Source organism: Lagopus leucura, unplaced genomic scaffold (genome assembly GCF_019238085.1).
Source record: "Lagopus leucura isolate 7727_CA_CO unplaced genomic scaffold, USGS_WTPT01 Super-Scaffold_73, whole genome shotgun sequence".
In the NCBI taxonomy this organism is placed as follows: Eukaryota; Metazoa; Chordata; class Aves; order Galliformes; family Phasianidae; genus Lagopus; species Lagopus leucura.
Genome location: NW_024962252.1, coordinates 51,170,011 through 51,184,841, shown reverse-complemented (window position 1 = coordinate 51,184,841; position 14,831 = coordinate 51,170,011). Strand labels below are relative to the sequence as shown.

The 14,831-nt window shown below is 40.4% G+C and overlaps 1 protein-coding gene across 4 annotated transcripts in view; it reads left to right on the top strand.

The window, feature by feature from the left end:
- HIVEP2 (HIVEP zinc finger 2) overlaps positions 1–14,831 on the top strand; it is a 126,119-nt gene that overhangs the window by 100,809 nt on the left and 10,479 nt on the right. For all 4 annotated transcript variants that reach the window (XM_042879488.1, XM_042879478.1, XM_042879496.1 and 1 more), the window contains 3 exons: positions 666–6,291; positions 7,079–7,233; positions 12,118–12,293. In XM_042879488.1, coding sequence (XP_042735422.1) covers positions 877–6,291; positions 7,079–7,233; positions 12,118–12,293 — 5,746 coding nt within the window. In that variant the 5' untranslated portion in view covers positions 666–876. The remainder of the gene's footprint in view (positions 1–665; positions 6,292–7,078; positions 7,234–12,117; positions 12,294–14,831) is intronic.

The window sequence follows — 14,831 nt, the reverse complement described above, 5'->3', positions numbered from 1 at the left end:
TAGTATCTCTCTTTAGCTGTCTTAAAAATTGGTGTATTATCCAAGGTAGTCAGGTAGAATTTCTGCCTAGGCAAGAGTTACAAACAGCCTATCTAGAGTGGATGGCCATATATATATTTATGTACACACATACACATCCCATATGTGTGAAGCACCCCTCATGATATAGAAAGATTATACCTCTGGAAGTACTGTTCGCCTTCCTCTGACTTTGGAGGAAAGCCAGGCGACTTTAAGTGCATATCTGAGCTGTAGGTGAGTAATACTGGATAAGGTAATTCCTACCTATGGGGTTAGGACTCTCTTTTCAGCGGTGGTCTGCTGAAAGGGCTTTGAAACTGGATGGCAGACTTCCTGAAAGCCACATCTCTTTTAAGACCTCAGAAAGCCTTACAAAACTGTTCAGTTTGAGAAGGGTACATTTCTGTTTTCTCTTCTTATGGGTTTTATTGACTAGTGATTACACTTGTGTGAAATCTTTGGAGCCAGTGTTTACTGCGTCTCCTCACAAAATGGGCTTTTGTGAAATGTAGTTACATTTACTTAAGTACCTTAATATTTTTAATGAAAGGCTCAATTAAAATGCAATCAATTGCACTGATGTTATTTTGCCTGACTATACTAATTTTTTGGGGGGGTTCTTTGTTTTTACTTTTTCCTTACAGATAGCTGTGTCGCCATGGAAGAGATGAAGAGAATTTTGCTCTAATAGATCACAAATATCTCTGTGTCATTCTGCATCTCAGTGTTTAATAATAATGGAAAATGTCCAGATGCTATAATAAGCCTTTGCAAATGTGTAATAAACTGCTTAAGAAAGTTTATGCCATGGACAGGACTGTATAATAATCACATTAGTATACAGACACAAATCTAATGCCTATAGACTACTGCGTAGAAAGTTCCAAAGAGAAAGAAAAGTCTGTGAACTTGCAACAGCTCTGGAAAAATGGGAGCAACAAAACTTTAAAAAGCACATCTTCGGACACACTCCATGAGTCTGCACAGCTTTCAAGTGAACTAGCACTTAAGACCTTGTGTAACAAAATGGACTCTGGGGATACAGCTATAGGGCAAAACGCTACCTCAGGGTCTGGAGAAACAGCTAAAGTACCAAGTAGATGGAGGCAAGAACATTCAGCTGTTATTAAGATGAGCACTTTTGGCAATCAAGAAATACAGAGGCAACCACAAATAGATCACGAGCAAATTGGAAACACAGCATCAGCACAACTTTTTAGTTCTGGGAAACTGGTATCATCAAACGAAGCTGCACAGCAAGTCACGGAGAAGCAATATCCACAGCATCGTCCAACTCCTTACTCATGTCAACATTCGCTTTCTTTCCCACAGCATTCATTGCCACAAGGTTTCTTGCACAACATAAAGCCACATCAGAGCTTGGAAGGCCCTCCATGGCAGTTTCCTAGCCACTTGCAATCAGTTGCCTCAGAGGACTTATTTCCTTTTCATATGCATAGCCATAGTGGAGGTTTCTCCAGGAAGAAGATTTCAAGCTTAAACCCCACTTACAGCCAATATTCACAGAAATCTTTAGAACAGTCAGAAGATGCTCACAAGAAGGAGCACAAACCCAAAAAGCCTGGCAAGTACATTTGTCCGTACTGTAACAGGGCTTGTGCCAAACCCAGTGTACTTAAAAAGCATATTAGGTCTCATACTGGGGAACGACCATACCCTTGTGTTCCTTGTGGTTTCTCCTTCAAGACAAAGAGCAACCTCTACAAGCACAGAAAGTCACATGCTCATGCAATTAAAGCAGGGTTGGTACCTTTCACAGAGTCAGCAGTCTCTAAGTTGGATCTAGATGCCAGTTACATTGATGTGGAAGCTGAAATACATTCAGATGGTGAGCAGAGCACAGACACTGATGAGGAGACCTCACTCCTAATGGAGGGGTCTGAAAAACTGAGCCCCGTCCCACAGCTCCCCCTGGACATGGCTAGCAGGAGCAGTTTTCACTCCTCCATGGAAGAGTCCTTGGTGGGGCCAATGAAAGTGCCCATTTTGATTATCCCTAAGAGTGGAATTCAGTTACCCAGTGAGAGTTCACCCTATATTGGCTCTGATATATTGCAAAACCCATCCTTAAGTACTAAGTCTGATGACTCTCACACAGTTAAGCAGCGACTTGCACTAAGACTGTCAGAGAAAAAAGGGCAAGATTCTGAGCAGTCGTTAAACCTCCTGAGCCCACACAGTAAAGGAAGCACTGACTCGGGTTACTTTTCCCGCTCAGAAAGTGCTGAGCAACAAATAAGCCCACCAAATACCAATGCAAAGTCTTATGAAGAGATCATCTTTGGGAAGTTTTATAGGATTAATCAAAGAACAGCACTAACAGTAGCCACAACAAATCAGGAACATAGTTTAATAGGTAGAAAGGGCAAAGCAGAGCCATTACCTCTCTTAAATAACAGATTGGATATAAAAATGCTTGAGGAACATATTTCTCAGCTGACTCCAAATAAAGAAGAACTCATTGACTCCAGTAATTTGAGCTCTATTAAATCTACACAAGTTTATCCAGGCAGAAATGCAGAATCTAGACAATCCCAGAACGCCACATCCCCCATCAAAAGTGAATCCAACCTGTACCAAGCCAGTCAGCAGGGTGAGGTGCCTGTCCTTCTTGAACCCCCTGTAGATTCTTCTCCTCTTATAAGAAGTAACTCCATGCCAACCTCTTCTGCGAACAGTTTAAGTATTCCCCCATCTCTGAGAGGAAGCCATTCATTTGATGAGAAGATGACTGGCTCTGATGATGTTTTTTACCCTGGCACAGTGGGAATATCCCACCAAAGGATGTTGAGAAGACAGGCTGCCTTTGAACTGCCCTCTGTGCAGGAGGGGCACTCAGATTCAGATTACCATGGAAGACCAGGGAAAAATATAATTATTTCTTCCAGTAGACAAATAGCAGGTGACAAAGGACCATCCTCAAAAGAGAAGAAAGTGGGAGACAAGACCTTCTATGACTATGATGCCAGTGGAAAGCACTACAGAAAATGGGAAGAATTTGAAGCTCAGAAGCAGAACTACAGAGACTCTCCATCCTTAGGTGGAGTAAACAAGGGAGGAGAGTACTTCATTGATCCACTTGGACAATCTCAGGCGATGCCATCCATGCTTGGAACTTTTGAAAACAGAAAGCGAAGGAAAGAGGAGAGTGTTGGAGATGAAGAGGACAGTCCCATGCTTTGCAGCAGTACGACTAGCAGCACTGCAGGAATTCAGCCTTTGGACTTTGATCCCAAATCCCAAATTCAGGATGTGCCAAGGAGTGGATTTTCCCTTCAAGGTCTGGACAATTCTGCCCATTGCCATGCAGAACGTTTTGACATGTGCAGGCCTTACCTGCAGTCTGGAAGTCCAGCAGCTTCTCTGGAAGACTCAGCCTTAACTGCAGAGCAAGAAAAGACTGCAGAATCACTATCTAGAAAGCCCCCTGGAAATGTCATTTCTGTCATTCAGCACACAAATTCGTTGAGCAGGCCAAACTCATTTGAAAGGTCTGAATCTACAGAACATATTGCATGCCAGCAAGATAAGATCTATTCACCATCTGAAACATGTGAGAATGAGATTTGTGACTCCCCAATGAGTCCAGACCGAGCTCCACAAACAGAAAATACTGACACCAATAAGCCGTCTCCGTCCCAGCAGCCTCAGTCATATCATATGCAGCCCAGGTTGGTTCGCCAGCACAACATACAGGTACCTGAAATTCGTGTCACAGAGGAGCCGGATAAGCCGGAGAAAGATAAAGAAGTGCAGAACAAAGAGCAGGAGAGACCAACTGAAGAATTCCAGTGGCCTCAGAGAAGTGAAACCCTTTCTCAACTGCCAGCTGAAAAGCTCCCACCCAAGAAGAAGCGTTTACGACTGGCTGACATGGAGCACTCTTCTGGAGATTCCAGTTTTGAGTCCACTGGTACAAGCCTTTCTCGCAGCCCTAGCCAGGAAAGTAATTTGTCCCACAGTTCAAGTTTTTCAATGTCCTTTGAAAGAGAAGAAAATGTGAAGTTCATCACACCTTCCAAACAAGATGAGTTTGGAAAACAGTCTGAGTTTTTAACAGTTCCAGCTGGTGCTTACTCACTTTCCGTCCCTGGGCATCACCATCAGAGGGAAATGAGACGTTGCTCATCTGAACAGATGCCCTGTCCTCACGCTGCTGAAATCCCTGAGATTCGAAGTAAATCCTTTGATTATGGGAACCTGTCTCATGCTTCTTCGGCTGGGACACCAACTACTGCTCTATCTCCATCACGGGAAAGGAAGAAATGTTTCTTGGTTCGCCAGGCTTCCTTTAGCGGTTTCCCAGAGATTTCCCAGACTGATCAGAGCACAGAACAAAGTATAAAGCAGGAGCAGATGGAACATGCACAGGCTGGTCTTCGCTCTTCCCAGCTTTCTTGGCATCACTCGCCTTCCTCTGTACTTCAGCCCATTCAGGTAGATGACTCTGGAAAACAGGCTGTTGGCGCTTGTGCTCCACTTGCTAATAACTCATCCCACCTCGCCCAACAACAGGCTCTTCTTGCAGATAGTCCAGAAATGTTAAGGACTCCTTTGATCCAACAAGCACCTTATATTTCTAACAAACATCCATCAGAGCAACAGCAGCTATTTGCACATCAGGAAAATGTCCCATTTCCCTCTATTCATAGCACCTTGTTTCAGTTCCCTTATCCAACTGTCTGCATGGTTCATTTACCACCATCTCAGCAGCCAGTCTTGTGGCAGTCATGCACAGAACCTCTACACTTCCAGCATCATTTTGTACAGCAGCTGCAGAAATCTTACATCAAGCAACCTTTCCAAACAGACATTCCTCCAAGTTATCACCTGGAACACGCTCCAGAGCTTATTGGAAAGAAACCAGCTGATTATGTGCATGCTAAAGAGCAAGCATACCAGCATTACTCAGGAACATCTGGGCAGTATTCAAAAATTACTCTTGCTAAGTACCAGTCAGAGCATAGCATTAAACCAACAGATACCTCCTCTGAACAGCATCTTCAGGCAGATTTTGACTCCCCCAGTGATGGATCAGTACAACCTTTGCCAGGAACAGTTGTTCCCGTCAGGATTCAAACCCATGTGCCGTCTTATGGTAGTGTCATGTACACAAGCATTTCCCAGATCCTTGGACAGAGCAACAGTCCTGCAATTGTAATTTGTAAAGTTGATGAGACTGTTTCTCAAAGAACATTGGTAACTAGTGCAACAATGCATGGAATTGGATTTAACATAGCTCAGATGTTAGGTCAACATGGAGGGCTAGAAAAATACCCTTTGTGGAAAGTGCCACAGACACTATCACTTGGACTGGAGTCCTCAATTCCTCTCTGTTTAACTTCCAGTTCTGACATGGCTTCTACCTTGGGTGGAAGCAAACGGATGCTTTCACCTGCCAGCAGCTTGGAGCTCTTCATGGAGACCAAGCAGCAGAAACGAGTCAAAGAAGAAAAGATGTATGGGCAGATAGTTGAAGAGCTAAGTGCAGTTGAGTTAACTAACTCAGATATAAAGAAAGATTTTCCAAGAATGCAGAAGCCTCAACTAGTAAGGCAGAGCTGTGCTACTGAGCCAAAAGAAAGTCTGCCATCCGTGTCATCCTCTTCACCACTGTCGTCCTCTTCATCTCAAGATTTCCCACCTGTCAGTGTGCCAACAGCTGATGCTTTCCCACTAATCAGGGAGAAACTTTCTAGTTTTGATTCCACATCACCAGGACAGAAATCCAGCGGTCCTTCTGAAGGAAGAGAATCTCCAGAAGAACTGGATGTTGATGAAACAGCCTCAGATATGAGCATGAGTCCACAAAGGTCTTCATTGCCACCAGGAGAAATTCAGCCAGAAGACCAACTGAAACATCCAAAATTGCCTCTTGGGATGCTAGTCCAGATGACATCCAGTACCAGTGGGAAAGTCACGGGCTCAACTATTCTCCTGACAGATGTAGCGGATTTTCAGCAGATCCTTCAGTTCCCAAGTCTGCGTACTACTACTACTGTGAGCTGGTGTTTCTTAAACTATACGAAACCCAATTACATTCAGCAACCAACTCTCAAATCTTCTGTTTACGCTTCATGGTGTATAAGTTCATGTAACCCAAATCCATCTGGGCTAAGTACAAAGACCACATTAGCACTTTTAAGGTCCAAGCAAAAAAACACCACAGAAATCTACACCCTGGCTGCTATGCATAGACCTGGAGCTGGTAAACTGACATCATCAAGTGCATGGAAGCAACTTGCTCAGGTAAATAGAAGGTTTCAATAAAATTAAATTAATGTGTCATTATTTGAGAAAATCCAAGTAAACTATGAAATACAGTTTAATTACTTAAAAAAAAATTCCCGTTGGGAAATCAAACTTTGATATCTTCCCATGACAACTTCTGAGCCTCAGTTTACCCCTTTGCAAACTCTGCTACTTCTGCTGCCTCTGTCTCCATTTTGAGAATTAGTTCTAAAAAGTGAGGCTTTCAAAACCCGTTCTTCACATATTTCAGAACCTGAAAAGTTATCTCCTTTTATTTTGTCCTTTTTGCATGGTCCATATTCAAACAGAGGACATAAGCATCCATGCAGGTCCATAAGTAAAGATTAACTTAAAATTAAGCAAGGCTCTTCAGATCATTTTAATGTTTTTTACATACTGATTCGTCCTCATGGACTGAGCATTAGATAATAGTGCCAGGGAAAATTCTGTAATGGCAATAAATTACTTTCTAAGGCTTTTCCATCTCTATTTTCCATGGTTGTTTGTTTTTTTTTTTTTGTTTTGTTTTGTTTTGTTTTGTTTTGTTTTTTTCCTCCTGAGGAAAGATATGGTGCTGCATTTTCTTTCCAGGCTCACATAAAAATGTATCTAGGTTACCCCCTCTCTTATTCTCCACCAAGTTGAATGGGACAAATTAATTCATTGTCTAGAGTTGCACCAATGAAAGTTTGGCTTTGACCTGGAATGTTAAAAGTACTTGAAATAAAGTGTGCATTTTTTGTGTGTTCCAGCAGTAACACCATTCCTTGACTTTGTTCTGCAGATGAAACACGAGCCATTCTTCTTGTTTGGCAGCAAGCTTGAAAAGAAAGTAGTGGGGAATATTATAAAAGAAAGAGTAAAAGGAGACATTCATGGAGATAAAGACATTACATCCAAACAAACTGAGCCGATACGAATTAAAATCTTTGAAGGAGGGTAAGAAAATGCAACTGGAAATTTCAAAGCTCAGCCTGTTAATTTGAATAGATTTGAAAATGAATGTGAATGAACTGGGATGTAAACAGTCTCCTGTATTTCAGCTGTGTGTTGTAGCACCCAAGCTTCTTCTTGTCTTACGTATATGTCAGTGTTAAACTACAGGATATCTGTGTAGTTACTCATAGTTCTACTATGCTATAGGACAGTTATAGTTTTTGCATCCTTTTGAGAATGCTCACTCTGCATTGTCATCTTTGTTCTTTCAATTATAATTAAAGAAATGCACATTCAAGATTTTGTTATTTTCTATGCAATTGTTTAATAGCTTCCATAAGGACATCCTTCCATTTTTTGACTTTGTGTGCCTCTGCTTAGGCACACAAATAGGCTCTCTGAATAGGCTAGCTTGGAAAATGTACTCTTATTCTCGTAATACTATATTTATTTACTGAAGTTGGATTTGATGATAAAATCCGAGATAGCAATGAAATCTGTTTTCTAAGCCTAATCCATGGATATATCATCTAAGGTTGATAAAATGATTAATTTTACTATGGCTATCTCTTGCTCCTTTGATAATAAGAACAACTAATAGAGAGAGGGAAAAAGGGGAACTGAAAGATCATTAGCAATATTTTGAGGCTTATGAAGTCTGTTAAAGAAAAAAAAAAAGAAATGAATAGTTGTTTATCTCTCTCTAAGAGTATACTCTAAAATGTAAGATACTGCTTTATTTCTTTTAAAAATTCTGACATAGTGCAATTATTTGCTGAAGATTAGTAGTAAGTAGTCAAAAGGCTGAACAAAGTAGTTATTTTTTAGTCTTACCAAACCCAAATAGTCTCATAAGAAGGTGTTATTGGGATAACTAAGTAGTTATTGATGGAGATGTGATAAATTTGCACATGCTATTCCTTCTGTCATATTTTTGTACTCTAAAAGTTGTCCTTCGTACCATCATGTAGCTTGATTCCCCTTGGACAATGTCCATGAAATAAACATTGACATTTCTTTCTGGTCTGTAACAGTGAAAGGGTAGAGCCTACATCTTACTTGAAAGACTGAAAATGTTATTTTGAACATTATAGTTGGTATGCTGGCCCAGACACAGAGCCTGGATGTTTTCTGTGGCTGTACATTTTTCTAGTACCCAAGTCAGTATGTTGGCTGCATCAGAGCGATCCAAGTTCAGGGATGACCCTAAGTTTTTAAGAAATTTAAAAAGCTATTACTTGAATTCATGCCCACTTTGAAGTATAAGATTTGCCTGCTTCCCACTCTGTATCATTTCTGAATTTGGATCACTCAGCTGAAGATAGCTTGTGCTGATGTAAGCTAAATGATGAGAGGTCGGAAGGATTAAAGTGTGTTAAGAAAAGCAACTTGTAGGGGATTCAGATCAGTGCAGCGTGCAACAGATCACTCTATAAAACTCCTCTACAGTCTAACACCTTCTTTATGAAAACTTAGTGCGTTATTCACACCATCTTAAGTTTCCCTGTACACCAACAAGGTCTATGAAACTATTTGTGTAAAAGAATATATTTCACGTGTCAGTTAGGTGCATCTCCTAGTATTACTTGGCTATGATTACTCTCCTTTCTTGAAATAGAACAAAAAGAAAGAAAACTTGATGTGCGCATTAATTTCTGGAGTTGGGAGGGCACAAATAATTGGTGCAGTATGCTTCTCTAATAGGAGCATATGGCCTTCATATGTAGCTTTCTGTAGTGAATGAGGTGATATAGTGTTAATCAGTCCACGCTTTCCTTATTGTTGAACATTTTAATGTTCATTTTACGGGAACTGTTTGTGGAAGAGGATTTATTCTTTTCATTATTTTGGTTTTGGTCATTTGTTCTTTTAAATTGATCTAATATTCTTTACATGTAATAACCCTGACTTCTATTACTTTCTGTTCTGACTATTCAGTTTGTCCTCTTCTTCAGGTTTTAGTTTATGACTTCCAAAAGCTAGCTTTTTAAGATGAGTGGATTTTTTTGCTTGCTTGCTCTTGGCTGTTTGTAGAGCTGTTCTCTTCTACTCTGTTCTCTTCTTTCATCAAGCTCATATTTGCATCACCTGAGCGCACAAGCAGTGCACTGAACTATGCACAAGATGTCTGTTGTGTTTGTTTCATCTTCTCTCCCCTAGACAGATAAGCACGAGTGGCAATATCTTGTTTCAGCAGGGTGTTTTCATTCATTTTTCATTTGTCCTGAGGAGTGGATTTGCTTAGGGCTCTTGATTATTTTTGTACTGTAAATGCAGAGAAAGCTATTCAGAATTCACAGCTGAGGAAGATTTGCAGTCATCACAGTTTTCAGTTTCTGGGAAGTTTGTCTTTTATACAGGAAGGTGTGGTCATGCAGCTGCTCTGTGCCAGGGCAGCAAAGTGCTTGTATGGCAAGTAGACTAAAACTGAGTTAGGTAGGGCTGGGAACCAGTGAGAAGCTGAAGCAACAGAATGAATGGAGTTCAGCAGAAAAGCAGATGTCACAGAACATCACCACACTAAATCCAGTCAAGAGCTGTTTGTAAGCTGTGCAGCAGAAGGGGTTTTGAAGTAGGAACCTACCAACAAAATTATCACCTCTGGTGGATGGCTTGATTCAAATGAAATGTTTTGATTCACAAAATCTGCTTTCCATCAACTATGACTGCAGAACCCTGGTGGGATATGAAAGAAAGTCAGCAATTTTAAGTTCAGTGCTTGCTGCATACTGCTAGTTACTTATGGTGTGAAGCTGAAAGAAAGGAGGGATAAAGCAAATGTTCCCACTCATCTGACATCTTGCTTTATTATGTTATCAGTTTACAGCAATAGTGCACACTTTGCTTGTGTTTCCTCTTTTATATCTATCAGTAATAGACATTGATCATTGAAAATCCCCAATAAAATAGCATTTCAGTTAGATATTTTAGGACTCCAAGGCTTATGAATACTTTTAACTCTAGCACCTCATTAAAATCAAATTCAGAGCACCTGTGACCATAGTCACATGAAAGTTATGTAGTGGGAAAGGGAAACTTGCTGAAAAATTTGAGAGAAGCCCAAGTTAAAAGTAAGATCTAATATTTCATAGTGCTAGAAAAGGTATTTACCATAGATTCAAACTTGTGATTCAGCATTTAGACCAGACCATATTTACATGTCCAATTTATGTGTGCCGTTTTTGTTACAGTTTTGTTTTGGTGGGACATACTTAGAGAGTCAAGATCAATTGTGCTCAAGAGCTGTACATATGAATGACAGAGATGGTTGTTATCTAATTGACTTTGTGCCCAGTGGGATCTGAGAGTAGCAGAAGCTGGTGGAGTGAGGTCAGGCAGAAGACCAGCAGAGATGGAGCTACAGAAAAGCAGATGTAACACAGCATTTTTCTTAGCATTATCAATCAGGGATGATTTAGTAGACTCCATCCCAGCAAAACTGGACAGCAAGGAACGATGAAAAGCAGATAACATGGCAGTCTTTCAAACAATATTGGACATTTGTTCTGTCTGGGAGAAGGCCTGAAGGTGGCTGGTGAAGTAATGGATAGAGAGATAGCTAGGAGTTGTTAGCACGTGAAAACAAAGGAGTTGCTGTTTTCAGTAGATGGTACAATGGACATGAGAACAAAACAGTGTTTCATGCATTTTTAAGATAGCTGCAGTATTTATATTGCCAGTAATATTGTTGAACACACAGAGGTGTTCACCTAAGAAAAGCAGACTTGACAAATGTTTCAGTGTAACCCTCCAAATTGCCACTTGCTTCTGATAGAGTTATCATCACATTAGCAGAACTTTCACACAATCCTTTATTTATCTAAAGTGCTGACTGTCAGTACCAGTGATGGTTTGTGGGATTTGCATCCACAATGTGTCTGAAAGTACTTTGTGCTGCTTAGGAGAGGACAGTGAAGGAAAAAGGAATAGAAAATTATTATTTCTTGGTTCTTGCAATTTCTGAATTTTACTTCAGGGTACTGAGGATAAAGTTCTCCATCTATGGAATGCCCACTAACTTCAAGCCTCAAAACAGCTGGGGCAGATCCCTTCAACTCTTTTAGATTTCAGTATTACGAGTTTATTGTAATAGTAAATGAAATGTGCAGGTTTGTATCGATTTGCGTATCTTAATTCTTACCTAACAGATAATGTAATCAACAAAAATAGCACTGAATGCTTATGCCTGTGCTAAGAAAAATTCCTTTTACAATGTTCTGCTAAATAGGCAGGTTGAAAGTTTCCCATTTTGTTTCTAGAGCAGCATGTACCGTACCTGCATGAGCTCAACACAGTGTTCCTTAGAGTGAGATCCATGTTTAGGAACTTCAGACATGAGTAGTGTAAATACATACATTCTTGCTAGCTATCTGCATTCCCTTTATGTTTAATAGGGGAAAATGGGCATTTGCAGGATGTGATTTATCTGATCCCAAGGGATAAATCAGATAAATACATTTAAATGAGTCAAATTAATTATACCACAAAAGAGCTCTGTTTTCAGTGGTGGTAGATGCCCACATGGTTCAAGACTACTGATAGATTAAATGAACCCAATCTGCAGATTCATATACGAGGCTGCGCTTTGTCTACAGGAATGGTGGCTAATCTGTTTCCTAACAAGGTGTTTGTAGCGTACCCATACCACAGCTCTTCATTCTCACGTTGTTAAAAAAATAAGGTACACAAATACAGTGAGACTAGTGCCTCCCCTGTGAAAGGGAAATGCTTTGTGCGTTTCAGCTTGAAAATTCAGCAGTTCACATGAACTTCAGTGGCAGTTTTGTGGTGAGATATAAAAATCAGGATTGGGTGCATAGAGATAATGTTTGTGCCTGCATGTGATCTAGCCTCTATATGATTTAAATACTCATTCTCTTTCAACAGGTATAAATCAAATGAAGACTATGTCTATGTCAGAGGACGTGGCCGAGGAAAGTATATTTGTGAAGAATGTGGAATTCGTTGCAAAAAGCCAAGCATGCTCAAAAAGCATATCCGCACTCATACTGACGTCCGGCCTTATGTATGCAAGTTGTGCAATTTTGCCTTCAAAACTAAAGGTACTTGACCCTTTTTCCTGAACTTTTGCCACTTCACAAACAAATCTTGAGATATTTTGCCATCTGGGAACCAAGCACCCTCTGCATTGAAGAAAAGAATTCTCTTTGAAACAAAATGACTATGTTTATGGATACAGGACTCCGTGACAGAGATTGTTCTTTTCTCTTGAATTTATCCAGGGATATTGTGAGACTTAGAGACTCCTTGGATAGCTTCATTAAGTGCTGTGGGCTATGACCGGTCCAGTTTTCTGGAGATAAAATATAGTAGCTAAGAATTATCCTCACAAACAATACTTTTTGCCAAAGTTGTTACGTGGTACAAATTTAACTGCAACAATGCCCAAATGCTACTACACCAGTACACTTAGTATGACACAGTGTAGAAGAAGAGCATCAGCTAGTGAGGAAAACATGCCTTCACATGATTTGCAGGAGGTCGGTTTCAAGTTTATAATTAATGTATGTCTCCCAGGTGGGCCACTCCATCCACGGCAGCATTAATTATTGATAGAGATCTGATATCTTGTGTTCACATGCATTTATCAGCACAGAAAAAAAGCTTTCATTTGTCACCTGATGGCCATGGATCATGATATTCTTTGGAATTTGGATTTACCATGCAACTGTCTACATAAAAGAGGAAAAACTCTCTTCTGCGGTAGCATTTCTTTGTACCACAGTCCAAACAAGCCTTACATTCTCAGTTTTTTTAGCTTTGCTCTGACCATGAAGGGAAATTGGTTCTGATCCTATTGTACTGTATTTACTTGAAGGAGAAGAGAAGAAGCTGAAATAAATTTCTACTGAGATCCCAGTGCAACTTCATGGCTGTGTTGAGGAATGAGGATTATAATAGTTTCCATGACTCCAACACTTCTTCCTCTACCAAAGATGGGCACACCTAATAGATGGCAGTAGACCCATCAATCTAGTTTAAGATGAGAACTTTGATGGGGGTGTAGAGACAAATGGAAGTAGCTGCATTTGGTAGTCTCTGTGGTCTATCTGTGGAGCTGTTCTTAAATCACTATTTACATTTGACACTGCAGGAGAAATGGGTCTTTAGGAGAGACATAAAGGGAGGATCGTGGTTTTGCAGCTCTGTTCAGAGAGAACATTCCAGGCGGAAGAGATGGCATGGAAATAAATGTGAAATTGCTTGCTGAGGCTGGCATTTCTGGCAGAGAAGAAGTAACAGGGAGGAGGTGGTGTGCTGTTGCACAATAGGGGGATGAGTAGGAAGAAACTAAGCCTTCAAAGTGCAAGAAGTGTTTAACTGGTGTGTTGCTGTTCATGGACAGTTGTCAGCCTCATAAGTATTGTAGCTATTTTGCTGAAGACAGTTGGGGACAGACCTTCAAAGTATTTAGCCACATAGAAGCATCAAAGGCTGAGTTAGATTTTTCATGCAGTACACAGACACCATAAGAAACTTACTGAGAAGGGAGTTATATGAACTACCTAGGACTGAAATCAGAGAAAAGAAATTTGTGAGCTTCTAAGCACACCTCTGCTGTCTCAGAGAGTGATGCACTGTTCCTGCCATTTGGAGACACCAGTCAGGGTCCCAAAAGCAGCATACGTACACTCACAGAGTGCTTTTCTTTGAACTAAGAAGTGCCGTGTCTGGGTTGGCACTTTTCCAGTTGTCTGTTGCAGATGTGACTAAAGTGACTAATGGATTAGACTGATATTCTCATTTCTCTGGCTTGTGCTTTTTGTGCCCAGGATTCTTTGCTATGGAATGTCCCCTGGGGCCAGTCTCAACCCAGTTGTCTTATCTGTGAAAAAAACAGACGAAGACAGACACTCCAGAAAGTCAATAGTCTAGTGTTAGATTGCTCCCTCATGGGAGTGGGAGATCTGATTTCAAATCCCTGCTGTGTCTGGTTCAGATCCATACTCCAAAGCAGGGAGCTGAACTTGGATTTACCACATCCCAGGTGAGTGCTTTCAGTACAGCTTCTCTCTGATCAGAGATTGCAGCCAGTAAACTTGCACTGAGAAATCAGGCATAAGTGTCTTTTCGAGGGATACCGCTGGTTCAGCAAATGCCTTCAGAGTACTAAATGTTTGGAAACACATATGAAATAAGTGGGAGAGTGCTTAGCTTGTGAGTGCCACTGTGAAACTGACTGAACCCTGAACAACAGTGCATTGTTGTTCTTTAATGTCCAGGCAATGTATAGTTATCACAGACACTAGGCCCAGGGATAAATAACTGCCAAAAGCGAGTTTTTGAGTTTGCTGGTACACCTAAATGTCGTATGGAAGAGTGGAGAGGTGCCTATATACCTCTCTTTTCTTCTTTTCTCTTCTTTTTTTCTCTTCTTTTTTTCTCTTCTTTTCTCTTCTTTTCTCTTCTTTTCTTTTCTTTTCTTTTCTTTTCTTTTCTTTTCTTTTCTTTTCTTTTCTTTTCTTTTCTTTTCTTTTCTTTTCTTTTCTTTTCTTTTCTTTTCTTTTCTTTTCTTTTCTTTTCTTTTCTTTTCTTTCCTTTCCTTTCCTTTCCTTTCCTTTCCTTTCCTTTCCTTTCCT